The sequence below is a fragment of the Gobius niger genome, assembly GCF_951799975.1.
Source record: "Gobius niger genome assembly, chromosome: 2".
NCBI lineage: Eukaryota > Metazoa > Chordata > Actinopteri > Gobiiformes > Gobiidae > Gobius > Gobius niger.
In genome coordinates, this window is record NC_136853.1 from 27224029 (window position 1) to 27248642 (window position 24614).

Sequence of the window (24614 nt, forward strand, 5' to 3'; positions counted from 1 at the left end):
ATGCGATAAAAGCAAGACAATACTTCAGGACTAATTTGAGCAGGAATGCTGGCAAACTCTGGGTTTGAGGCAAAGGCTGTGAGGTTATCCACGGCTTCAATGAGAGGACCAGTAGAAGCCTTACACTTTTCTCTGTTCTCCTGGTTAAAAGCTCCATCTAAAGCCTATTTATGAAGAAAGTAACAATGACTTGATTAGCATATAGAGCTTTACAAAGAAAATAATAAAGATCAATGACTACAGAAAATGTGCCACTGATGTCTGTTGAAGATAGAAACTACTGACCTTAATAGACTTGACCAAGTTAGCAGTGGTGTTGGCCACCTCTTTGGCAGACTGCACAAACTGTCTCTTGGCGACTGGGTTGGGTGTCTTCGAGGAGGCCAGGCGGCATGCATTACATAATGCAGAAGTGTGCTTTGCCACAATGGTGGCTGCAGACAGCACCTGGTAAAAAACAGAACGATGTGAATGCAAACGATCAGTGATAATGCTCTTTGTACTAAGGTAGAGTTTAATACCTGGGACTGGGTGCAGGCTGGATCTACCAGGTTTTGACAGGCCATCTGGATGGACTGATTAGCTCTGGCAAACTGAGCAGGATCCACCAAACCCTTTTGGCCAGCAGTACTGTTGGGATCAGATACCCCCACCAGATAGGCAGCCTAAAAAGGTATTTTGATTAGCACCATTAAAATGATATGAACCTAAATACTAGGTATAGCTTTATACCTGTGCAGCTGCTTCTGTAAGGCCGCACAACGCTTTGGAGCCACCACTGACAGAGTCCCCAAATTCAGGCAAATTGGAGTTTTTGGCATTGTGGGAAATACCTGCCATGGACTCACCAAGTACCTTTAACAGAACCCCAGTAATACTTATTTCATTTCATAAAGAAAATTATGACATAACAGGATAAAAAAAACAGAGCAGCAATTACATAAAAGGAGCAAAAAGTGTACCTTGGAGTTCTCCATGACACTGTCAATACAGTCAAAGTAAGACAAATCATTGACTGCTTCAGTTGGGTTCTCAAGCATTCCTTTGACAGACTGCAGTAAAAAATATAAGTAAGACAATTATAATGTATACAGAACTGAACTTAAGTGGTGCAGAAACATGTGAATGTGTGATTTCAACATAAAGTAAACATATAAACGCCAACAATGAAACTATTAACTTGGATGTTACAGCTGAAGCAGATACCTCCAATTCTCTAAGAGCATTGTCGCACTCTTTCTGCCCGGGCGCTTGCTGTGTACACATTGTGATGAGTTGGTTGATGCTGTCCGTAACTGCCCTGTATGCACAGAAATAGATTACAAAATGTAATAAGACGATGGAATGTGAGCACAACGTGCCCCTTACCGAGCAGCATTTGCAAGCTGGTTTTTGAGATTAGGGGAATTGGGATCGGTGGAGAGGGCCTTGGCTGCCAACAGAAGTTTACTGGACGACATCGAGATGGTTTTCAAGTTGGACACAACCTGAGTTTGATCTTCCTTTGACTGCAAAGTACAAACAAATACTTTACTACAGATTTTTTTTTAAATATAGAGTACTTAACAAAGTCAGAAATCTGTTATTGAATTTGACCTGGGAAGTTCCAGCCATATCAACTCCAGCCTCAAGGAAATTGCTGAAGTCCTTTCCGAATTTGCCAGTGGCTCTGGCCAGGTCCTGAGTGGTGCCCCTGGAGGATTGGACTACTTCATTTGCTGACTGGTTCAAACCAGCTGCCACTTGATTCAAATGAGCCTGAACCTCTGGGAAAGGTCTACCACTGGATGGGAACTAGAAAAAGATAATGCATCTATATTGGTCACCAATTCTGCATTTGATTCCAATTAAACTAAATAAACAGAAGAGAAGCTTCAAAATCAGATGAACAAGTTAATAAGTTGTAAATACAGCAGTTTTTACTAACAGATTCTGAGAGGAGAGTCTTGCTGGCTTCTCCCACTGTGCGGATTGCATTGTCCACATCTCTCTGTCCTGGAAGGCAGTTTACACTTCTGTTAAGGGCTTGAGACACTGCCTTTGCAACCTGCAGACACAACAGAGTTTATTGTTTTCTATAAGGCTTAGGTTTCCTGTTGTAACTTCCTAGCCTGAGGTTGTCTGACCTGGGCAAGCCTCTGCTGACTTTCGGCATCTCCAGGCTTAGCAATAGCCCTCTTGGTCTCTTCAATGAGGTTGGCTGACTTGTCCATGACATCTCCAGCACAGTCCAACATAGCATGACGAGCAGGTAAGTCAGTGGTCGTCGCTGCTACTCCACGGGCAGCAGAGGCTAATGACTTAAGAGCCTGAGCCACATCTCTGGCAGCCATACCTATATTCCAATAAGCGAGACATATTCAGTATGAGTGTTTACATCATTACATTTGCAACATTTAAAAAACGCAATAGCAGTGGCATGACAGTTTAAACTGAGGTGTCACATGCTTTCTCTGAAACACCCACCTGTATAGTTTTCATTGCCCTGGGTGGCTTCACTCAGTAACTGAGCAATGGCTGAGCTCACAGCCTTGGTGCTGGTCCCAAGATCCTGGGAACACTTCTCCAACTGAATAATAAAAAACTCACAATAATTGTATGATACAGCTTTATTTTATTTATTCATTTTATGTGAAATGCACATTACATTTGGTAAATAACCAAAATTGACCAAATGTATTGTGCATAATACAGTATCACTGTCTGAATGTTAATAAAGAAACACATGAAGCGTGATGGCCTCACCGTTTCCCCTGGTAACGGCTTAAGTTTGCCCTCTTCAGATGAAGTCTTAGCCTCATGCATGTCCTTCTCTAGATCTCGAATCATTGACAAAGCATTATCTATCTCCAGAGGACCGCATGCTTCCTGTGCCTGCAGCAAACAGCAGAAGAAAAATAGCAACAGTTAAAAACAAAACAAGTGCCTTAATACATCAATATTTATAACATCTAAATGATGCTTTACCTTCTGGGAGGCAGTACGCAGCTCAGCTAGAGCACTTGCCAGGTTCTTGGCACACTGGCTCAGCTGCATGGCAGACGCCTGATCACCAATGGTGGGAACTGTAGCTTTAGATGAAGTAACCATTTTTGCACCAGGCTGCAGATTAATAGAGACAAGTAATCATACATTTAATTCAGCATATTACATATTGGTGCACTGACAATATGAGCTGCGACTGTGGCAGTTACCTGCAGGAAGTTTTGGCTGGCACTGATAAGAGCAAGCTGAGCACTGGGACTATCAGGCTGAGACTGGCTGCCACGAACGCCCTGGACCAGTTGAGGGATTTGTTCTGCTGCTACCTACATTGAGAGCAATTACAACACATTTGAACTTACAGTTGTACAATCCACATTATAAAGCATGTGACAGATTGATAGTGTGAATTTACCTTGCAGCTCTGAACCAGTTGCTGTTGAGCAGCCAGGTTTTTGTTGGATGAGGCGGCATGCTGAGCAGCGGCGATTGTCTGCGTGGCAGCAGCAGCGGCTTGCTTCGCAGCATTCTGAAAGGAAACAATTACAGTTACACATATGATGTTTCAGATTTGCACAGGATTATTACACAGGTTTTCTTTTGTTTTATACCTCCAGTTTGTTAATCAAACGTTTTTTGATGGCATTCTGCGCAGCAGCGTTAGTCGCCATACGGAGCCCTTCAGCAGCCTCTCGTAACTTCTGCTGCTGTTCTTCACTGTCCGGGTTTGCTGCAGCACCCTGGGGTGGTGAACACAAACTATATTAACTCCAAAAAGAGTTTTAGACATGGTTTGTTCTACATAGTCCTATTTAAAATCTATAATAAAGTAATTGCAAATCATTTAATGTAGCGTTTCTAAATTGTGTCATTAACACAATCCATTGTGCAAACCTTAGCAGCCTCCACCATCTTGGCAGTGGCATCAGCCAGCAGCTTAGCAGCTGAGAGGAGCTTGCGTGAGTTCTCCAGGTCGGACTCTCCTTCCGCATCCATCTTGATAGCATTCACCAAATCAGAAGTGGCCTGGGCGAGGATCCGAGCCTGTCGAACCATTTCACCTGGAGGATGAGGGCAAACAGGCAAAACAGGCTTAGACAACACGATCATGTTCAAATGATTCATTTACAAAATAGGTTAATAGCATTTCTACGTATGAGACAAGAGACGGAGAAATACATTTAATAAAAATGCAAAAACAGTGCCAACTGCCAACATACCTGCATCACCCATTGAGCTGAAAATGTTTTCCGTGACATCCAGGATGCGGTCTGTAGCTTCTCCATGGCGTCCGATGGGGTGACCTCCACTGGCGTACTGTTTGATGTGCTGCAGCAGGTCATTCAGAGCGTGGGTCACACCTGTAGCAGCCGTGCCCACCTGTTTGAGCAGGCCCTCGTCGCTGGTGGCTCCCTGCGAGGCATCGACACACCCCTCCACAGATTTGGCCACCAGTTTTCCTGCCTCAATCAGCTGCTCCTGGCATACCGGGGAGCTGATGGTGGGAGCAACTACCTGCAAGAAACACCAATAAGCAAACATTTGCGTATTACTTCATAGCATGTCGACACTGTAACTTCAGTTAGTCAACAATAACTAACCCTGGTGCAGGCCACAAGCTGAGAGGTGGACAAGGCACATTGTGTGGCCGCTGCAATCACTCTGTTCTGCTGGGCTGAGTCCTCCGTCTTCTGGGCCACATTCTTGGCTTTGAGCACTAGAGCTGCAGCCGCATTAGCCACTGCTTTTGCCAACTGCATCAACATGTCCTGGCAAAGAAAGAAACAGATGTAATAACCAAACAATAAGCAAATATTAAGGAAAGATTGGAGGCAGATTTCAAGCCAGTAATTAATTATAACATCATGCTCTAATGGAATTCTATTACCGCATGTTAGCGTTACCTTTGAGATGATTTGATGATTTACCGCCCATTGAAAATTATTTTGAGAAATGAATAATAGAATATAACTTCAATTAAGACAAAATTGATTAATAATGTTTTGAAGTCAGATTATGATTGTATCAATTATAGGTGAATTTTGTTGGATCAGTTGGATTTAATGTTCAGTTCTGTTACCATTAATTGACAATATGGTATTCTTCTTCGTGACCCCTTCAAAGATCCTTTACCTAAAAACTGTTACATAGTACATAAACCATCAAAGAAGATGCCAGCCAAATGCAGGTCAGTCAGTGTTCTTTTTTTTTCAATAAATGCAAGTATTTTTTAATCATTATGCTCTTAATATGTCATTAAAACAACTACAGTAATAAGAGAAAAAGACGTGCTCACCTGGAACTGTGGATCAGTGTCGGTTTCTCCGATGTGCGACAATAATTCTCCACTCGCCTGACCCACATTTCCTGCCGCCTGCAGCAGAATCTGCCGAGGCTGAACAAAACACAACATTTCCTAAAATGCAAAAGACACAGACCTCCTCAAAAAAGTACCACTCCAATGGTGTACCTCTGTGTTGGCAGGTTGGGCAGTCTTGAGCATATCTGACACGGCACAGGCCAGGTTTTTAGCAGCACCCAACAACTGCTGCCCATTCGCTCCTTCATCCTCCATTAGGGCAGCTAACAGTTTAACGCCCTTGGACATCTCCGTTAAATTTGAGGAAATTGTCGTAACAGCACAGCCCACTGCCGTGTAGTCTGTTTCTGCAGGGTCACCTGAGGAACAGAATGTAACTTAAAATAACTCCTGGTCATATTATTACAGACCTCCAGTGGGGTGACCAGTGAAATGTACAGATGCAGGGCAGTGCAGCCTTACCTGCAGTGAGGTTAACCATAGAGGCGGTGCCTGCTGTGATGGCATCCACCTGGGAGTGGATCTCATGTTTTGACTCATCCATTTTGTTTTTACGCCAAGCTTGAGATGCCTTAAAAAACACATTTGTAAACACTCATAAAAACCTAGAAACTATAAACTGCCAGCAGAAAATATAATTTGAATTTAATTTCTTACAGCATCTGTCCCTAATGGAGGCAAGGTGTCAAAATCATCCAGAGAGGCCTGCGCAGCCTGGACCGCATGCATACTGGAGTTGATCGTCCCGGTGAGGGCTTGCTGAGCTGATGTCTGTAAATAAATGCATATGTAATGTTAAGTGCTTTATTGTTGCCTTTTGATAGAAAGTGCGATATCAATTACCAGAGGCGGCATATGGCCCCTGTGCATCTGTCCACTGGTTATGTGCTGTTTGGCCTGGGGCATGGAGCCCATCTGGAAGCTCTCTGGACCCCCAGCTCCTGAGCGCATGATTGCTGGCAACGCCACAGAGCCCGTCTCCACTTTTCCTACTCTGTTGAATTGCTGCTGCAACACTGTAGACCTGGATACAATTGGATGATGGCAAAAATCAATGGTTTGGGAGTATATAAATGAAATTAGTATAAAACGACTATATAATTATGAAATAATTCAAAGAAATATAAAAAAAAAATACATAAAGAAAAGACAACGCTAGAACAATCAGTGTCTATTTAGTCAGTGACCCTGTTTATATTAATGGAGACAGGAGCAGTACAAACTTTTTAGGGGACACCGAATCTTCCAACATGGTCGATTCTTCATCTCCCTCCAGCCCGAAGTGGTCTTTACTTTTTTTCTGCAGCAACAAAGATCAAACCAGTTCATGGATCGTCCTGGACACTGTAATTGACTTCCACATTTGACAGGGCAACGTGATGACAAGCTGACACAAATTACTGTCGATGAGAAACTGTAATTAAGTGAAGGGTGTAGCACATAATTCTAGGTCCTTGTTACGAAAGCATTTTGAAAGGCCCACATTACATTTTCAATTAGATTTTGGTGGTGATAAAAAGAGAAGATCCAAGGCGCCCCAATTAAAAGTCCTTTATTTGATGGGACTTTGCCAACGCGTTTCGGTTGCGTGGCGAATTTGCTCAGTTGCAATCGGAGTGCCTCGGATCTTCTCTTTTTCTCAACCTTTATGGATTCACTCCACTCAGTCCTGAAGAGCACCTGGTTTGGACTTAAACTTCGTTACCCACGTGCCCACTCGCCTCATCTCCTCAAGATTTTAGTGGTTTTGGAGGTGCCCTGCCTACATTGGCCCCAGGTGAAACAATACTCATTCTTACCTTTTTGAGGATTATATCAATATATCCAGCAATGAGCTGAGCTATCTGTTCCCCTTCAGTGGTTTGGACAGAATAATATCCATCCTGATAGTCTCCGAAGTCCTAGAAAGAATTAAGGAAAAGTAAAAATAAACTAAATTATAAGGACAGAATTCAGCAATGAGAATGCTTCAATATTTCATCAAATGATTTGTACTTTGCTCTAACATTTACAACATGCAGATGCCAAGTGCTGGCTCAGTGTTGTTTTCAGTAAACTAATGTGCTCAGGTAGTAAATAGAGGTTAAGGATCCAACAATCAAAGAAAAAACAAATAAACAAATGAAGTACATCCCTGAAGTTTCCCTTTACTGAAGATGAATAAAGCTTATTCTAATACTTATTGACATAGAACTACAGTGTAATAAAGACGAACTCTTACCAAGGTGAAACTTTTGGGCGAAGCAGCCCAGCGTTTAATGTTTGTCAAGTTCCACTCCTGGATCACCTCTTTGGTTTTCTCATCCACTCTCATCACACTCTCTTTTGTGATCCCCAGCAGACGAGGGACCAGCTTGTTCTTCCCTTTCATTTTTTCCTAAATGAAAGGGAAAATTTGTGAGTTAGTGGGTGAAATATTGAACTAATGAATGAGGAAGTAGGCAGAAGTTGTTAAGCTGTCATCTGTACTTGCTAGTTTGAGTGTTGCAGAGGTTTCTCCTCTAACAATCCAAAAGAAACATCATCAGCAACCCTTAAACCAGTGCCAAATAAGAATTATTTTAATATGAATAACATCAAGTAATCCCCACAGATGATTGCTGCATAAGCTTTAAACAAATCTAAAAAGCTAAAATCATAAAAACAACCCGATAAGAGACATTTTAACATATTTACATAACATAACATATTTTGGTATGGATTTCAAAATAAAGGCTCAGTCCTGGAAAACAAAGGTTGTAGTAAGTTGCTCGTATGATAATTGGTAACTAGTGTAAATTTGGTGCCACTATTGTAGAAAATGTAGAAGATATTGAAGATTATCCACACATTGCCATATTTGAAATTTCTGTAAACATAATTCTTCATATACATTTCAAAATAAAGGTCCAGATCCAAGGCTTGCATGATGCGACCCACTGAAAATGGTTCCACAACTCACCCGACTCACCCATTGCCCATTGCAACTGCTGCCTTAAACTACTAAGTACAGGTGACAGCTTAAGAACTTTTGTCCACAATGAAATGCTACAGTACAACTGAGAGCTTGTAGGACACAGTGGCCTCCCTTATCGATCTGAAAATCTCTTGGTAATTAGCCAAAATTACATGATAAGCTACATCTAGCAATGATGCTAGACTAAATACTGGTTTAAAGTAGTGTATGTTTTGCAAGTAAATGTATTTTTCCTTTTTAATCTTTTCATTGTACTTGTTTAGACAAACCTTTGGGGGCCCCTCTGCTGCCTCTGAGGCCACAAGGGGCCCCGGACCACATTTTGGGAACCTGAGAGTGGTTGTCTTGTCCTCTCACCTTGACTAAAAAGAAAGACACTCCATATGTTTTAAGGGACCTGGCCAGCTTCACATAACTGACTTTGGCTTCAATTTCTGTCATATTCTGGCAGTTTTTATGCGCCTGCAGAAAGAAGGAAAGAATTTTTATTTTTAATTGAAACTTCATTGCACATGGCAGCATTTCGCACCTGAAAGATCTTTTTCTCTCCTTTGTGCTTGATGTACTCTTTTGGTAGGAACTCCTTCAAACTGGGGATGGGCATGAACAGTTAAACAAAACTGAATCAGCAATGCTTCAGAAATAGCAGCAAAACTTACTCTAAAAATCCTGGTTTGTGCTTGGACTCATTGTGGTCACCAAACTGGATTTGACACTGATATCCAGCAAACTCACAGGCTTTGTCGAAGGAGACTGGGTGAGAGCCGTTGAGAATGTCATCCCGAGCCTGTTCACACACAAGACTAATGTACAGTTATCTCTCGGCTGTGTTTTAGTGCATCTTCACGGCGCATGATCCAAGCACCTGAACATAGAGCAGGTTGAGCTGCACAGGGTCTCTGGAATCCACGTTCTGGTCCGAATAGAAAAACTTTCTCCTGAGCAGCAGCATCTCAGTTTCCTCCACACCTTGTTCCCTCAGCGTTCTTCCGTGGTCCAGCCAGTTTACTGTTGAATATACAGTAGACAATATAAACTGCAACGGTGGCTGTTGTAGCTGAATATTTGTGTTATACATACACTGCCGGTCAAAGGTCTGGCCAGCTCTGTAGCTTCTCTAAATCAACACTTTTCAGCAGAGCTAGCATAATTGCACGAGGGGTTTCTAATCATCAATTACCCTTTAACGCGATTAGCTAACACGATGTACCATTTTGTGAGTTGTGAGTTGCAAGAAATGCAACTCACAACTCACAAAAAGATAGGTTTTTACCATCTAAAGAACATAGCCAGAGTCCGCCCCATTCTCGCTAATGCATGCTTTTATCACCAGTCGTATCGACTACTGTAATGCCCTGCTTTCTGGTCTTCCCAAAAAGAGTATCTCAGATTTACAACTTTTACAAAATTCAGCAGCTCAAAAAGACAAAAAGACTCATGGTGAGGCGTCTTTCCAATATTACGGCCCTCGCCTCTGGAGCGACCTGAGGAGAAGCTCAGGGTCACAGAGAACGTTCATGTTTTAAGAGCAGGCTCAAGACCCACCTTTTTAGCTTAGCTTTTAACTGACATCTATTTATTTAGTCCTAATATATAATATATATGGGAGGATGTGCCAGACGTATTGTTTTAAATGTTGTAATCTGTAAAGCACTTTGTGATACCTTTCGGTATGAAAAGCGCTTTATAGATCAAGCTTGATTGACCTATGTAGGTATTCAGGAGTGCCTTAGAGTTTTGTTTAGTTTTCCCATCAGCTTTTTCCATCTGGCATGTTATCTTTTTACTTAACTATAAAGGCTGTAAATGTATTTTAACACATTCAAAATGACCAGAATATAAGGATATAACTGGTGATTGGCTAAACGAGACACAAACATGAAAAGCAGTGTTTGTGGTGCTGTATACAGTATGTGGCAGAGAGAGGGGCAGGGGTCACGGTGTTGGCTTTAGGTTAGCACACTGCTCAAAACATCAGAGCGAACACAGGTAGGAATATATATCGCTAAACTGTTGTGTGTGGTCTTCCAATGTCAACGCTCTTGTGTGGATTCTCAAACCATGCAGTACTGCCGCAAAACGTAAACATCCTTACACTCATCGTCCGTGTGTAGTTTTTGCTTCAGTTTCTCCATCTTCTTGTCATCTCGGAGCAAAGTCTTATCTTTCCTCAGCGTGCCGGTGTTCTCCTCTTTCTTCTCCTCACCAATGTCATGCACCAGGGAATACTCGTCATAGTTTGTAATTCCTAGAAAGCAACGCAATGAACATGAGCGAATAATTGTTTTATTACAGCGATCTTGACTGAAAAACACAAAATCAGCAAACTTACCAATACGCGCACAGATGGTCATGAGCATATCGCTGACAATTTTGGAGTCATCCACCATCACAGTCTTCACTGTACCGTCCAACATACGGATCTTCAGGGGCCTTTGCTTTTTCTTGTATTCGAGGGTATCCTACAACACAGGAAGTTAATTATATACCAGTACAGGCCAAACGTGTAATGTAGCACTAAAAACAGTAGATCTGGAAGGTTTTCAGACCCATTTTATTACAGTGTGCCGGTGCAGGGGTTCCAATACTTTGCATGCCACAAACCCTAAAATTGTCATGCAAGCAATTCCTCACCCCAACTTGAAATAGTTTTTGGTGAAATTGAGGGGGGGGAAAAAAAGATAACTGTACATAATAACAGAAACAAATAGAAAAAGCAAGAGTCTGAAACTGAAGCTCAAACTTTAAGGGCTATATGTTAAAAGCACGTTTCTACAAAATAAAACAATCTATATTAATGGTTTGGTTGTTCATAAATAACAAACTCTTTTGGATTGATTGTCATTCTGATGAAATACCCACAGACATTACAGCTGTGTTAAGTGGTGTTTGTGTGACTCACGCCATTCCTCAGCATGTAGTAATCAAGGGCCTTTCCTGCCTCCAGCCAGATGCCTTTCTTTGGGTCTTCGTCGGACAGAAATAGGCCGTAGTCATTTGCTAAAAAAAGAAAATGCATTCAGAATTGACTGAGCTACACTGATAAAAAAATATGTCAAAATGTGATCAATACAATGTTGACTGCAAACTAAGCAGTTTTGGTCTTTGTTTGTCACAGTGTAATGACATGTCTGAACGTGAAGCGCAGAAACATATGTATTTAGAATCTGCAGAAAAAAAAGCTTTTCATAATAAAACAATTTTAACTGCTCTAGTTAAAGCTGCCCTCAGCTATGTCTTTTTTTGTCAGTAGGTGTCAGTAGTGAACCCCGCTCCGCCCCCTCTCCCCTCACCTGGCTTTCGCCCCTCACCCACGCCCCACACGCAGCTCTGATCATAGACTCAATAAGATACGGAAATCTCATTAATCTTGTGTGTAACACATTTATCAGCGTAAATAAGATATGTAGCAAAGTACATTTTCAGACATATATTTATTTGCTTAACTGCAACTTTCATTTAACTCTGCTGTTTATACTTCCATTTAGAACTAGATTTACAGTGCAGAACTTTTAATCCCCGCAACCCTTGAACGCCTCACAGCCTCCCGGTGCCTTTGTAATCTTAAAGAGAAAAAAGACCTGTAGATATTGGATTATTAAACAGACAGACATTTCATGAGGATTTCATCTGCATCAGAGCAGGTCTGTCAGACGTTTGTCAGTTCAGGATCTTTTGTAAACTTCTGTCATAATCTGACTGTGTTAGCCACTAATGCTAAACTCTGACTGTGTTAGCCACTAATGCTAAACTCTGACTGTGCTAGCCGCTAATGCTAAACTCTGACTGTGTTAGCCGCTAATGCTAAACTCTGACTGTGCTAGCCGCTAATGCTAAACTCTGACCGTGTAAGCCGCTAATGCTAAACTCTGACCGTGTTAGCCGCTAATGCTAAACTCTGACTGTGCTAGCCGCTAATGCTAAACTATGACCGTGTAAGCCGCTAATGCTAAACTCTGACCGTGCTAGCCGCTAATGCTAAACTCTGACTGTGTTAGCCGCTAATGCTAAACTCTGACTGTGTTAGCCGCTAATGCTAAACTCTGACTGTGTAAGCCGCTAATGTTAAACTCTGACTGTGTTAGCCGCTAATGCTAAACTCTGACTGCGTTAGCCATCATTGCTAAACTCTGACTGTGTTAGCCGCTAATTGTTGCTGCTTCTGCTGCTTCAAACATTTGCGATCTCTGCACGTATTTGTGTTTACATGGTGAGGAGCATCTAGCGATGCAATGCGGGAATGCAACCATGGAGACTCCAAAATGGAGCAACTGAGGGCAGCTTTAAGGCAGAATAACATACACTTGTGTCAGGGTAAAAAAACATAAAACATTTCTAAATGAGCTAATTAAACAAAGTTAATTATGTTTGCACTGATATTAATTTAGTTGTGCCAGTCCTGAGGTGTGGTTTCCTGCAGAGTGTGACTTTGTGAATGAGTGCACCAGGAATAGAAGTGGTAATGAAATAACTTCCATATACAATAAAGCTCTTATGGAGGGCATAATGACCCTCTGATCTGTGCATCACTCACGCTGGCCGAGCTGCGCTTCAGGCACTCTCTCTCTGATGATGCGGCAGGCGTCGTACACCATGGTGGAGGGCTCAAACTGCATGGTCTTCACCACGTTGCCCACGCCAATCTTTAGTGACAGGGCCACCATGACTGCTGCTGTGCACCTCCACCCAAGTCACTCCTGCATCCAACAGAGAAGAGTGATCAGGTTTACGCATTTTAAATACTAAATAAACATTTTTCTGTTTTAAATAGATTTTAGTTTAGTTTCAGAACAGACAGTTATGTTTACCGATGTTCTTATCAAGTTATTTTGTCTATACAGCAAACATTCTCAGCATAATGAGGTACGAGTCGAACGAAACTTCTCTCTTAAGAAACCCACAAGCTATAAATGACTAGCATGAGTCCAGCTACAGAGGAAGAGATAGAAATGAAGCAGGTTTCTTTTTTAAGTTTCTAGCGTGGCCGTGGCAGCAGAGAGCAGTGTAGTGACAGGGCGGCCTTATGAAACAGTGTGACATGTGCTGCTTGCGACGTTTGGGGAGATTAAATGTCACAACACAGACACCCTGCCACCCTCTGCCTCACGTCCTGCTGACCCTGTATCACTGGTAGTTCCTCCTTTCTCTGGCTCCACCATGACAACATAGCAGGGAGGCGCTAGAGTTATAGGCCCAACCGCTTCAGTTTACACTCACTACATTACTGCCGACTGTGGTAGAAAAGAAGGAACGCACATACAAGACAATACATAAGAAGAAACACTAAAAATATATCTGAAACCTCAAACCCACATAACAGTGGTTGTTACTGTGGGAGAGTCACTGTTATTCAGCACAACATGCTCATACACAACACCGCCCAGTGCCTCAGCAGCTTTCGTCACTTATGAAATAACATTGAACCAGCGATTTCACTTTGGTGGAGTTGAGGACTAATCTGCAGCTTCTTTCCCAGACAAAGTTGGGCCTGTCTTTCCCCTGGAATGACAGCGATTCCCACTCTGATGTTGTGATGTCATTTCCTGTTTCAAAAATCCCTCCACCACCATATAAGGGCATCAGAGCCATTCGCATGCTCCCATGTTTCAGCTGGGGGGCAGTGTATCCTGTTTATTCAGCGTAAATGGTAGCACACTCCACATGGCCAGAGAAAAAGGTGGTCAGTGACACACAGGTCTAAAAGCTGATTCAGGTGTTTGAGACGGTTTTGAAGTTTCCTTTCAAGGCTTTAATAAGAGAGAGAGAGGGAGGGAGAGAGAGAAAAAAAAAAACACATGCAAGAGAACAGTTCTAACCATTCATCTGCCGGTGAACTGCAAGAACTCTCAACTGTCATGGGTTCAACACTCTCAAAAAAATCTTAAGGGAGTAGCAAAAAAATGTTGCACAAATTCCTGCAGCTCCACCCAGCAAAGAGGAAGTGCCGGGTCACAACAGCAATTACTTCAGTTGCTGAGGAAAAGCGTGGTCAGACTTCCAAACAACAGTGCTGCAATACAAGCCAAGTCATCTTCATGGACAAGAGAGCAAAGATAGTCCGGCAGCCATGAGTCTATTACATAATTGTTGCTTTTAGTTCAGAAATATAAAAAGTGACACGCCTCAAAGACAATACGATTTATCCAATATATTCTTAGCTTGGACTGTGGGAGATGAATAAAAGTGGCACCGGCATCCGACTGAAACATCTTCCAAATTTAGAAACATGTCACTGTTGTTTCTGATTACTCACTGGAAATACAATGCTACAATTATTTATCACACGGCACCAGAGAAGAGCATTTCCTTTTTTTTTTTGCACTGTGGAACTGATAAGAGGAACCCGGGGTTAAGAAATGTAAAAGCAAAGGACAAGCTGCTGACTACACTGTCCTTAAACAACAGACATCATTCAATTAATACAGGAATTACGCAGAACCATTTCTAATACTAAAAAACATTAAATACTTTCTGACCAAACACCGTTGTTTGCCGCATGCTCAGAATAGTCAAAATAACAACAACAGTAAAAGTGATTATCGATTAACTGTTAACCACCAGTCTGATGCTGTTGTACACGACATTTCATATAAAAACAGTGTTTTTTTTCCAGTAAATAATCATAAAAGGTGAATTATTAACTAAAACCAAATTATAGGCTTGTATATCTAAACAATAACAGCCAATTCAAAAGGTCCCTTATACGCAGCAGAACAATTAATTTAGATTTCTTTGTAAATAATTAAGCTCATCAGTTTATTAACCGATCATAAACACCCCTGATACAGGATTTACACTGAAGGTAGCAAGTCAAATGCAACGCTAATTTAATGCCCAGATACACTATTTTTAATGCCACAAACAAAACAAATTGAAAAAACTAAATCGTTCCCCTACATCAGCAGTCTGAAACCTGCGGCTCTTCAGCCTCCTTGTAATGGCTCCCTTTACATAACAACACATGTAGCACATGTCCAAGTGTTCCCTTCATTGTATATACAAATAAAGGGAACACTTTAAGCTACAAAGTCTTGTTCAAGTGTTTCCTTTATTTTTTTTGAGTAGTGTATGTGTATATGTACTGTATATACACTACTGTTACAACGTTATAGGTCACCCAGGTCGGTTCTATAGTTTCTCTAATCAGAACAACAGTTTTCAGCAGTGCTAGCATAATTGCATGAGGGTTTTCTAATCATCAATTACCTTTTAACACAGTGTACCATTAGAACACTGGAGCGATGGTTGCTAGAAATGCGCCTCTGCACCTATGCAGGTATTCCATTAAAAATCACCCATTTCCAGCTAGAACAGGCATTTACAACATTAACAATGTCTACACTGTATTTCTGATTAATTTTATGTTATATAATGTTATATTTCTTTCAAAAATAAGGACATTTTAAGTGACCCCAAACTTTTGAGCAGTAGTGTTTATGTTAGGGCTGGGTGATATGGACCAAAAGTCATATCCCGATATATTTAGGTTGAATATCGATATACGATATACAGTATATCTCTATTTTTTCTGCAAAGTGAAAGCTCTGAAATGAAATGTTTAGTCAAAGTCATAGCCAAATACAAGTAAATTTATTGAAAACTCACATAAAATGTAAACATAAACACTGTATAACAAAGTGCCGTAAGATACACATTTAAATAAAAAAATATCTTGAATAAAATTGCCTATAAAATAAAATAGGTCAATCTTTTTGTGAGGGCAGCATTTATATATTAAGAGATAACAAAGTAAAATGCTCAGTTTAAGATACACTTAAACATCAGCTTGAGATTACCCGTTTCTTTTTATTAACTTCATAGCTTATCTGAATTTGAACTATATCGATGCGATGTGGTCTAATTCCATATCTCATTTAAAAATATATCGATATATCTTCAATATCTTATATCGCCCAGCCCTAGTATATGTTTACTATAAATAGATTTATTTCAGAGCCGGAGCTTCTGAGAAAAAAAAATCAAAAACATGTGATCAAATGCATTTGACAAAATGTTTTGTATTTTCAAATTTGAGCAATGTCACTTTCATTACTAAATGTAGAAGTAACATATATCATAATCAAATATGCTTTTTAATCACTTTTAAGCCTATTTTTGTCACAATTAATTTCACTAACCTTGCCTGCAAAACACACACAAATGCATCTTGTGCTGCTCTCGCCAAACTGTACGAACCAAAGGTGGTTTGAACTAAAAAGATACTAAATAACAAAGCGGCAGCCACATAAAAACACGAGGTCTGCTACATATTTTACAAACTAATGGTGCGTTCCAGGCAACTGGTATTTTCTCACTTGAAAATGACTTACGATCTGAGAGCGTTGTATGTAAACAAAACAGCTAATGCTACAACAGTTATCTAACAAGATGCTAACGTTACATGAATGTAACAAACATATATTTCAAAAAAAGTTCACTTCACTGGTGCACTGGTTATGCTACAGTTTTATCATTAACTGCCACTGCTGTCTTACTGTCCGAACTCTCTGGACATCTCCGAGCTTACAAGTTGTAATTGCGAGTTTGAGTGGAGTTCCAAGGCATTTTTTTCCCAATTTACCAGTTACCATTTGTCTGGAATGCACCATAAATATTTATTGGAGTTGCCCTGTGCACATCTTACTGTACCAGCGATGTAGGTCTACTCAGAGTTGACACATATGCAATCAAACAGGAAGCGGAGTAAACCAATCAGTGAAGGACAGATGTATTTGCCACCGAGGATGAGGAAAAAAAAACAAGTATCTCTGGGTCGTGTTCACGAGTGAGGGACGGATGGAGCGTGAGATCGATAGACGGATCAGTGCTGCGTCAGCAGTGATGCGGTCGCTGTATCGGACTGTTGTGGTGAAGAGGGAGCCGAGTCGGGGGGCAAAGCTCTTCCGAAGCTTTGCCGATCGATCTATGTTGTTCCCACCCTCACCTATGGTCATGAGATTTGGGTAATGACCGAAAGGACAAGATCGCAGGTGTTCCGGGCATGTCCTATCGGGAAGAGGCCTCGTGGAAGACCCAGGACACGCTGGTGGGACTATTCTCTGAGCTGGCCTGGTGTCCCCTCGGGGTCCCCCCAGAACAGCTGGAGGAGGTGTGCGTGGATCGGGAAGTCTGGGCATCTCTGCTGAGACTGCTGCCCCCGCGACCCGGCCCCGGATAAAGCGGAAGAAAATGGATGGATAGAAAAAAACCTATCGGCTCTACTGTGCGTCATCCAGAGATCGCTATTGAGGAGACTTCCACGTCTCAAGAGTGACGCTGCTCGCTAACATTTAACGGCAAATAAATTGATCTGATTTCACTGATTGGTTTGAGTTTGGCTTGAGTGACAATCCAGGGGTTTCTTGCCCTGACTGATATCCCCGTGTATAAAACATACAGAGAGGTATCATTCTGGACTTGCCAGGCGAGTAAGTATCATCTTATTCCACATCAAAGGTGCATTATGCAACTTTATATGTAAAAAAAAGTTGATATTAGTGCGTATTTGACCATGGCTGTTTGGGTAATTAGCATAACGCCTTTAATTACTATCCCAGTGGTTTCTGGTAGGTCTTCATTTCTGATTGAACTGTCTCCATGGTTAGGTATACATTTCATCCAGAAAACTTACTAGAAACCCTGAAAACAATTGGTCCTGGAGTGTTAAGGTGTACTTCAATGTCCCCGTTGGGCAATATGTCTGGTTTGATATATTATTTGTAATGACACAGAGTCACGAAGAGCATTGGTGACAAAAAAGATGACATTGAGTCACAGGAAATAGGGAGTGGCATGGTCCTAAAACAACTATCTCATATTTCCTGCAAAATTGTGTGGGCATTATTGATATCACATCATTTGGGCACCGTCTGTGACAGCCAAGGCTATTTCCATAGGGTGAAATAAGAATAGCAGGTCTAACTTCATTTAACCACAATATAGGAAGGGTGCTGATGAAGTATTGTGTGGGGAACTGACTGCCAAAGACTGTCCTCTACAGATCTGCAGTTGGCAGCACACATTCTCTGGCCTGTCACCAAATTTTTACATTTTGTCTGAGACTAAGACATTGCATCGTGATGAAGTTGACCAAGCCCTCAGCCCTCACAAGTCATTGGTCTTGATGGAGCTTCAGCTGTTGCATGCTCTGTTTGTCAGAGAAGAGTACATGATGTGAGACCTGACACACCTTGGACTTATTTAATACATCATGCAATCGAGTGCATACAATTACTGAATGCAGGTTTTTAGTGGTATATTAGAAATGAGGGTCACAATTTCCATTTTATTTACTAATAAATAGGATAATTTGCTTCTTCTGCCCGTTCACTTCACTGTGATTGAAATTCAAATCAACCTATCAGACACCCAGAGCATTAGGGAAGCTGACCAAAAGTAGAAGCAGCTCGGCGTATGTTTGAGCTTAGAGCAGATGGTCTCAGACGCTCTCTCCAAACTAGCAAATCATGATTCAATATGTCATGTAGCTTGGCTGTAGTTTTTGGTATTTTCTGTGTGAATTTCTTAACCTGCCTAAAATTAGCAACTGTACCAGGGCATGTCACAGGTAAGTGGACACAGCTGCTCCCGCGTATGACAATAAAAAAGCCTATTTGAACAATGAGATGGCATGGCAGCAGTTTGAACTTTGCAGCCTCATGCTAGTCAAACAACGGCTGTATTAGACCTAAGCATCCACGCAGCAGTCATTCACATTATAATTCAGCTTCACATGATAGAGAGGTTACTTTTGTTGGATCCAACTTGAAAACCAGATAATTGAAACACTCAATTACACACCAATTCTGCCGTGTCAAATTCACCTTTTTCCTTGGAACCACAGAGCTGCCAACGAGCAAACACTGTAAACTAACAGAGCAACCACATGTGAAAAGAAGCTGTAAACTGCTATGGGAGCTCTGCAGTGTAAACTCAGAAGCACATCTGGATGTAGAAGCTGCACTAAACCAGCACTGAACTCAACTGAGGACAGGCTACAAATATGTTACTAAATATAAGTACAACAAGCCGTGGCCACTACAGAAACACAGAGGCTACGGTTTATGTTTCACATAATGAACATACACGGGCTTGTTGTTGGGGAGTTTATACTACAAAAAGATCTTGGTCTGACAGTGTCACTCACATGAAGAAGAACTATAGTAGCTGCAGAGCTGCCTCCTCTCCTGCCCAGTAATTCATGTTACATTCCTCTGGAATACCAGCATCAGGCCCACCACAGAGACACTGTGTATTGTCCTCGCAGCTATATTTACCTCTGTGCTATTGCAAGAGGGCAGATCTGCCCAGACTGTAAGATGTGACAAACTTGAATAATAAAGACCAAGTGAATGGAGAGGATAGACTGTCTGAAATACACATTCACAGAAGAAAAAAGGAAGTCTGTATTACACAGTCAGTAATTGGCAGCCAGCTCAAGCACTAGATGCAGCAAGTCCCAGTGGAAAAGAGTTATGTTCAGATGCAGCAAAAGATGATAAAATCTCATCTACAATCAGAGGCAGTGTACTACAGAGGGAGACATCCAACGAGTCTGCTTAGAGACATTTCCTGTGTTTCAGAAATTATTTAAAAAAAACAACGACAAATGATTTTTATGCAATGCAATACAAGTCAGAGCTTGCAATTGTTAAAACAATTAATTACTGTCACATCTCACTAATTACTGTTTAGTTTACCACCACAGGGAATGGCGTGAATGAATAATGACTAGTGCTGTGCTTTGAGAAACTTGGGAACACAGGCTTGTAAAGCATAATACGCATAAGCATAATTAAGTGGAAGCCATTAAGTTATCATTATTCCCTCACTTCATACTTGGTGGTGGAAAGCTACTATTGTAGCCACAGCTGCCGTGGGGTTGACTGACGGAAGCGAGACTACAAAACTGCACCATCGGCAGGCGGTGGGTGAAGGGTCTTAAGGTTAAAGCAGTACTAAGTAACTCTTCCCCCTAGAGGCCATAAGCGCAACTGCAGGTGTAGTAGCAAGTTACGATTTTTTTATTTATTAATTGTCTTGGAGAGTAAATACTACGCTGACAGGAAAGGCGAAGGGAGAGAGGGTTACTGTGCATCCAATTATACAACGGAAATATTTTTTTTCAATCAAACTTGGCTGTAAATACTGTTTAAAGTGACGTTAGCCCCCAGTTAGCTTTGCCCGTTAGCATGTTAGCTTCTTCTTCGTGATTCCATTAGTGTGTATTGCTTTCTCCGCACCGGGGGCAGTCAAGTTGCAAACATGGTTTTCTGGCCAGAGACACCAGGGGGAGATGAAAGACCCTCCAATCATCCCATAAACACTTGTATTACCCCCACAGGGACTACGTAAAGGATTTATTAAGGTAAACACGTTGCTTAGTACTGCTTTAAGGTACTGTATATTTAATTGATCCCGGTAGTGAAATTCATTCGGGAGTCAGGAATCGAACTGCCAACCTCTCATTTCTAAGACGCCCCATTTTATCACGATTCATGTGCAATTAGTCACTTGATATTTTAAGAAGTAAATAAAGCCATCGGCTGCTTCTGAAACTTCACACTTCATTGTGAATGATGGAATCTGCCTGTCAGTCAATCACAGCATGACGAGTAGTTAACCTTGCTTAGCTGAAGTCTCACGGTATTTGTGAGGTCACAAACACCCGAGAGTCCCTCTTGGCCTGCTCCCGCTGATCTGCCTGAAAACCACCAGTGGTTTGGGCCATTTGGACCAATTTGCCAGTATTGCTGTGAGAAGGAAGGTGTAACATTTGGGGGGAAGCACTTTTACAAAGTGGTGAAGACAAACATAAGGTATGCTGCCACAGACTTTCAAAACTAAATACTTAATGGATTTGAGGTAAAAACAAAAAAACAGCAACAAAAAAACATTTGCACTGGACTGTTATCAGTGCTAATGTAATGTTATTAGCACTGTAATATGTATCAATCTGTCTCTTGCCAGGTTAACCAGTAGCAGGAGTGAGTGGGGAAAAGTGTCTGCCTTAGAAAATAGACCAGCATTACATACCACTGAATATGACAATCTCTCCAAATCAGCAGATCATCACAGGGATCAAATCACGGTTCGATTTTTGTCATCACATCGCCCAGCCCCAATAGAAGGTCATCTGTTCAATTGATTAGTGCAGAGCCCAATAGTTTTTTGAAACCATGTGTTGCCATAACTACACACAGGGCAGACCCACAGCCTCCATTACTATGGTATGTCATGCAGTACAGCTCCAGCTCTTACAGGTCAATCCGCAGTCAGCTGAGGGACCGAGCCATGTCAGTCTATGATCAAGACTTACAGCACATTCATGCACGTGAGCTGTGGTCATTAGACAGCATCAAAGGACATACGGTGTTTGGTCTAATGTAGGCCACACAGGTTTAGAAGCTTTAGAAAATGTGTTGGAATAACACAGTTAAAGTTAATCCTAGAAGAATGATCCATTGAGGAGTTTTGTGTTTGGGGCGGGGTTACAACTGTATCCTGGTATTCCTCAATTAACTTGTGACACTGTGTGATACTGGGCGAATTAAAAATGTTTGGGTTGTCTTGTGCAATACAAAGCTTTTTTGTATTGCAGTCTCCATAACTGGATCAACAATTGCCTGTTGTGTTGCTAAAACACTGATTTATTTGGTCTTGCACGAAAACTTAAGTCAATTATTTTCTCTGTGTGTCCCAAAGTGGTGACAATATACAAAAGGATGTGCTTGATGTTAGCCAGTAGAAAGGATTTTCAGTCATAAAAATTATATGGCGGGATGTGAATCCCATCACTATCAAACAATGATCAGGTAAAACATTTGTCATTTTTTGGTTTGGATATTTCTGACTGCATCTTTCCCATAGAGTTGTATTAGCACATGCCCTCCACCCGAGATTATGACCAAATTCTAGAGCATTAATGCAACCTATACAGGTCATTTATGGCAGAGTTTAATCAATCATGCAACCAAGGGGAACAAGAATACAGTTCTGCTAGATTTAACATCTAAATGCAAAAAGAAATGTATTTTTAGAAACAGGAAATGGATTACACAAGAAAAATAATGAGCAAAAAAAGACCTCAACAGCGAATAACCTTCTATTGTCACATTATGACTATGTGTATCTCTATTAGAAACATTTAGAAAAAGTCATGGTGCTGAGGGAGTGACAGCACATGTTGCCTTTACCAAATACGGCTGAGTGAACACATTGGAGGCCAATTTCTCCATAAGCCTGGAATGAAAAGCAGGTCTCCTTAAGAGGAATGTGTGGGTCCTGACATAAGCCACTGACACCAAACACCTCTGTCGACTCGACTGAGACCTGAACACTAAAATTATTTTAGGCTCTGATTTCACATCCTCCATGTGCATTCAATAGGAGGTGAAATAAAGGCCTAGTCTTCTCTGTCCAGAGGTTACACAAGTGATATAATTGTGTTTATGATGATATTATGTACTGTGGTAAATCTGAAAAAATGCTGGGCTAAAGGTAAATATATAATACATTTCAGTAAATATATAAAAAGAAAAGGATGAAAAAAAGAGTATTATATTTAAACAAAGCCACAGACTGTTTATGCCTTCCCAGCACTGCAGTGTTTTTTGAAAACAGGAAGTGACCAACATTTAAGATATTTATGCATTTAAGCCCATCTTCACTCATTATTGCCTCGTACTGTATTACTAAACTGGGTGGTTTAGGGCAGGGTCAATAAAAATGTAGTTGGTGTAACACAAATGCCTGTTTAGCAGGAATATTATAACATATATTAGGCTCATGACAATAATAACATACATGATCTTAGCATAGCTTGTCATAAAGATTATAAAAAAGAGAAATTTGATGCAACTTCTGGATATAGGCATATTGTGTTTTGGTCTTACATAAACTGTTTATTCACATAGTTGTAAACAGCATGTTAATGGAGCACAGAAACATGGAGCACCTAAAAAGTAATGAAGCCTTGTTTTGCCACTGCAGCTCATCAGGTCATACTGTACTTGTACCTGGTGTGATGGGAGAAACAATAGTGCGCAGAGGCTCAGGCATATCATGTGCAAACATGCAGCCTGGGCCTAAGCAACAAGCCCTGCAGCCGCGAGCGCAAGCTACTATTAAGCCCACATCCTTCACAGTTCACACCAGACTCACCGGAGCTTCTGGTGTGTTTTCAATTACTAACTTGCATTCTGGCGGCGTATACACTTTACAGCCTGAAATAAAAGTTATCTGCGCAAATTCTTCAGTAGTGTCGCAAACTCGCGCGCCACATCACAGCGGTGCGAAAACTTACACCCAGAGGCGAGACTTTTCGTGTAAGAGCTGCAGAACACGCCGAGCATTGTTTGTCAAGCTCGCAACAGGAAGACAAAAGATATAAGGTCAAAAGTCAATATGTCAACCTGAAGAAGACAGCTATGACCTGGACACATGGTGTGGCCATGCTACAAACTTTTAAAGTGCAACTCTTCCATCTGGACACCCTCCCTCTCCACACTGTCCTCTCTGTGGCGTTTTTCTCGGTGGATTCTCACAGTTGCTGACGTGCAGCCCCGATGCCTCATACCGTAGGCTACATTTGTATGCGTGTAGGTATGTGGGGCAAAGGCTGTCGGAGTGACGCCTCTGGGCGAACCAGACATCAGACAAAACCCATGAGTACCGTTAACACCACAGCAAACATCAGTATATGGCATCGTGTTTCCAAAAGCAGATCATTTTAGAAATGCTCGGTGAAGGGACTTGACAGGCGTCTTTGCCCTCCACATAGGTCTGGCGGTGACGTCAAGCGCGTCTAGAATGGAGGAAACTTTACAAACTTCGAAAATGTAAGAAATCGATGCTTCTGACCTGAACGTGTATTGTCCTGTTGCCGTCCCCCGGTTCCTGAGCTCCAAAAATCAAGATGGTAATTGAAGTTTCCCAAGATTACTATGGTTACAGCGAGGGGGAACAGCCAGATAGCGATTTTTCTCGAGTTCCCCTCCTTATCCGCTTTCGGCAGTGGCGGTGGTGGTGGTGCTAACTCCACCCTAGCGGCGGGCCTTGTCGCTGTACCGCTGTGCTACGGCAGGGCGGTGCATCACCCATGCTTCTCACCCCTCTGTCCGCGCACGAGCCACGGCTGCAGTGATACAGCCCCACAGTGAAACCGAGCAAAAACATCGCAGAGTTTTAAATGTGCGTGCGCTGTGTTTTACCCATCCTATGAAACAGTAAAATTACATTATATCACAACAATATATGAACCAAACATGTAGCCTAATCATATGGCCTACATTTCACTCATGGGTGATTCTACAACTACTTACTTACTTAATTACTTACTTAATTACTCACTTTGTT

At 41.6% G+C, this 24614-nt stretch overlaps 1 protein-coding gene across 2 annotated transcripts in view; it reads right to left on the minus strand.

The window, feature by feature from the left end:
* The window catches only part of tln1 (talin 1), a 40424-nt gene extending 16019 nt beyond the window's left edge, over nucleotides 1–24405 (minus strand). For both annotated transcript variants that reach the window (XM_079551328.1, XM_079551329.1), the window contains exons 1-36: nucleotides 24120–24405; nucleotides 12793–12955; nucleotides 11161–11258; nucleotides 10591–10720; nucleotides 10354–10506; nucleotides 9124–9266; nucleotides 8918–9045; nucleotides 8788–8848; nucleotides 8616–8720; nucleotides 7524–7679; nucleotides 7102–7203; nucleotides 6526–6602; nucleotides 6146–6326; nucleotides 5960–6073; nucleotides 5765–5873; nucleotides 5453–5661; nucleotides 5279–5377; nucleotides 4584–4751; nucleotides 4203–4497; nucleotides 3877–4043; nucleotides 3594–3722; nucleotides 3398–3511; nucleotides 3195–3308; nucleotides 2968–3102; nucleotides 2746–2874; nucleotides 2467–2569; nucleotides 2127–2335; nucleotides 1928–2047; nucleotides 1597–1794; nucleotides 1369–1508; nucleotides 1207–1300; nucleotides 963–1052; nucleotides 733–855; nucleotides 522–665; nucleotides 286–447; nucleotides 24–164 (exon numbers count right to left, since the gene is read on the minus strand). In XM_079551328.1, the coding sequence (XP_079407454.1) occupies nucleotides 24–164; nucleotides 286–447; nucleotides 522–665; nucleotides 733–855; nucleotides 963–1052; nucleotides 1207–1300; nucleotides 1369–1508; nucleotides 1597–1794; nucleotides 1928–2047; nucleotides 2127–2335; nucleotides 2467–2569; nucleotides 2746–2874; nucleotides 2968–3102; nucleotides 3195–3308; nucleotides 3398–3511; nucleotides 3594–3722; nucleotides 3877–4043; nucleotides 4203–4497; nucleotides 4584–4751; nucleotides 5279–5377; nucleotides 5453–5661; nucleotides 5765–5873; nucleotides 5960–6073; nucleotides 6146–6326; nucleotides 6526–6602; nucleotides 7102–7203; nucleotides 7524–7679; nucleotides 8616–8720; nucleotides 8788–8848; nucleotides 8918–9045; nucleotides 9124–9266; nucleotides 10354–10506; nucleotides 10591–10720; nucleotides 11161–11258; nucleotides 12793–12922 (4770 nt within the window). In that variant the 5' untranslated portion in view covers nucleotides 12923–12955; nucleotides 24120–24405. The remainder of the gene's footprint in view (nucleotides 1–23; nucleotides 165–285; nucleotides 448–521; nucleotides 666–732; nucleotides 856–962; nucleotides 1053–1206; nucleotides 1301–1368; nucleotides 1509–1596; nucleotides 1795–1927; nucleotides 2048–2126; nucleotides 2336–2466; nucleotides 2570–2745; nucleotides 2875–2967; nucleotides 3103–3194; nucleotides 3309–3397; nucleotides 3512–3593; nucleotides 3723–3876; nucleotides 4044–4202; nucleotides 4498–4583; nucleotides 4752–5278; nucleotides 5378–5452; nucleotides 5662–5764; nucleotides 5874–5959; nucleotides 6074–6145; nucleotides 6327–6525; nucleotides 6603–7101; nucleotides 7204–7523; nucleotides 7680–8615; nucleotides 8721–8787; nucleotides 8849–8917; nucleotides 9046–9123; nucleotides 9267–10353; nucleotides 10507–10590; nucleotides 10721–11160; nucleotides 11259–12792; nucleotides 12956–24119) is intronic.
* Nucleotides 24406–24614: the final 209 nt, after the last annotated feature.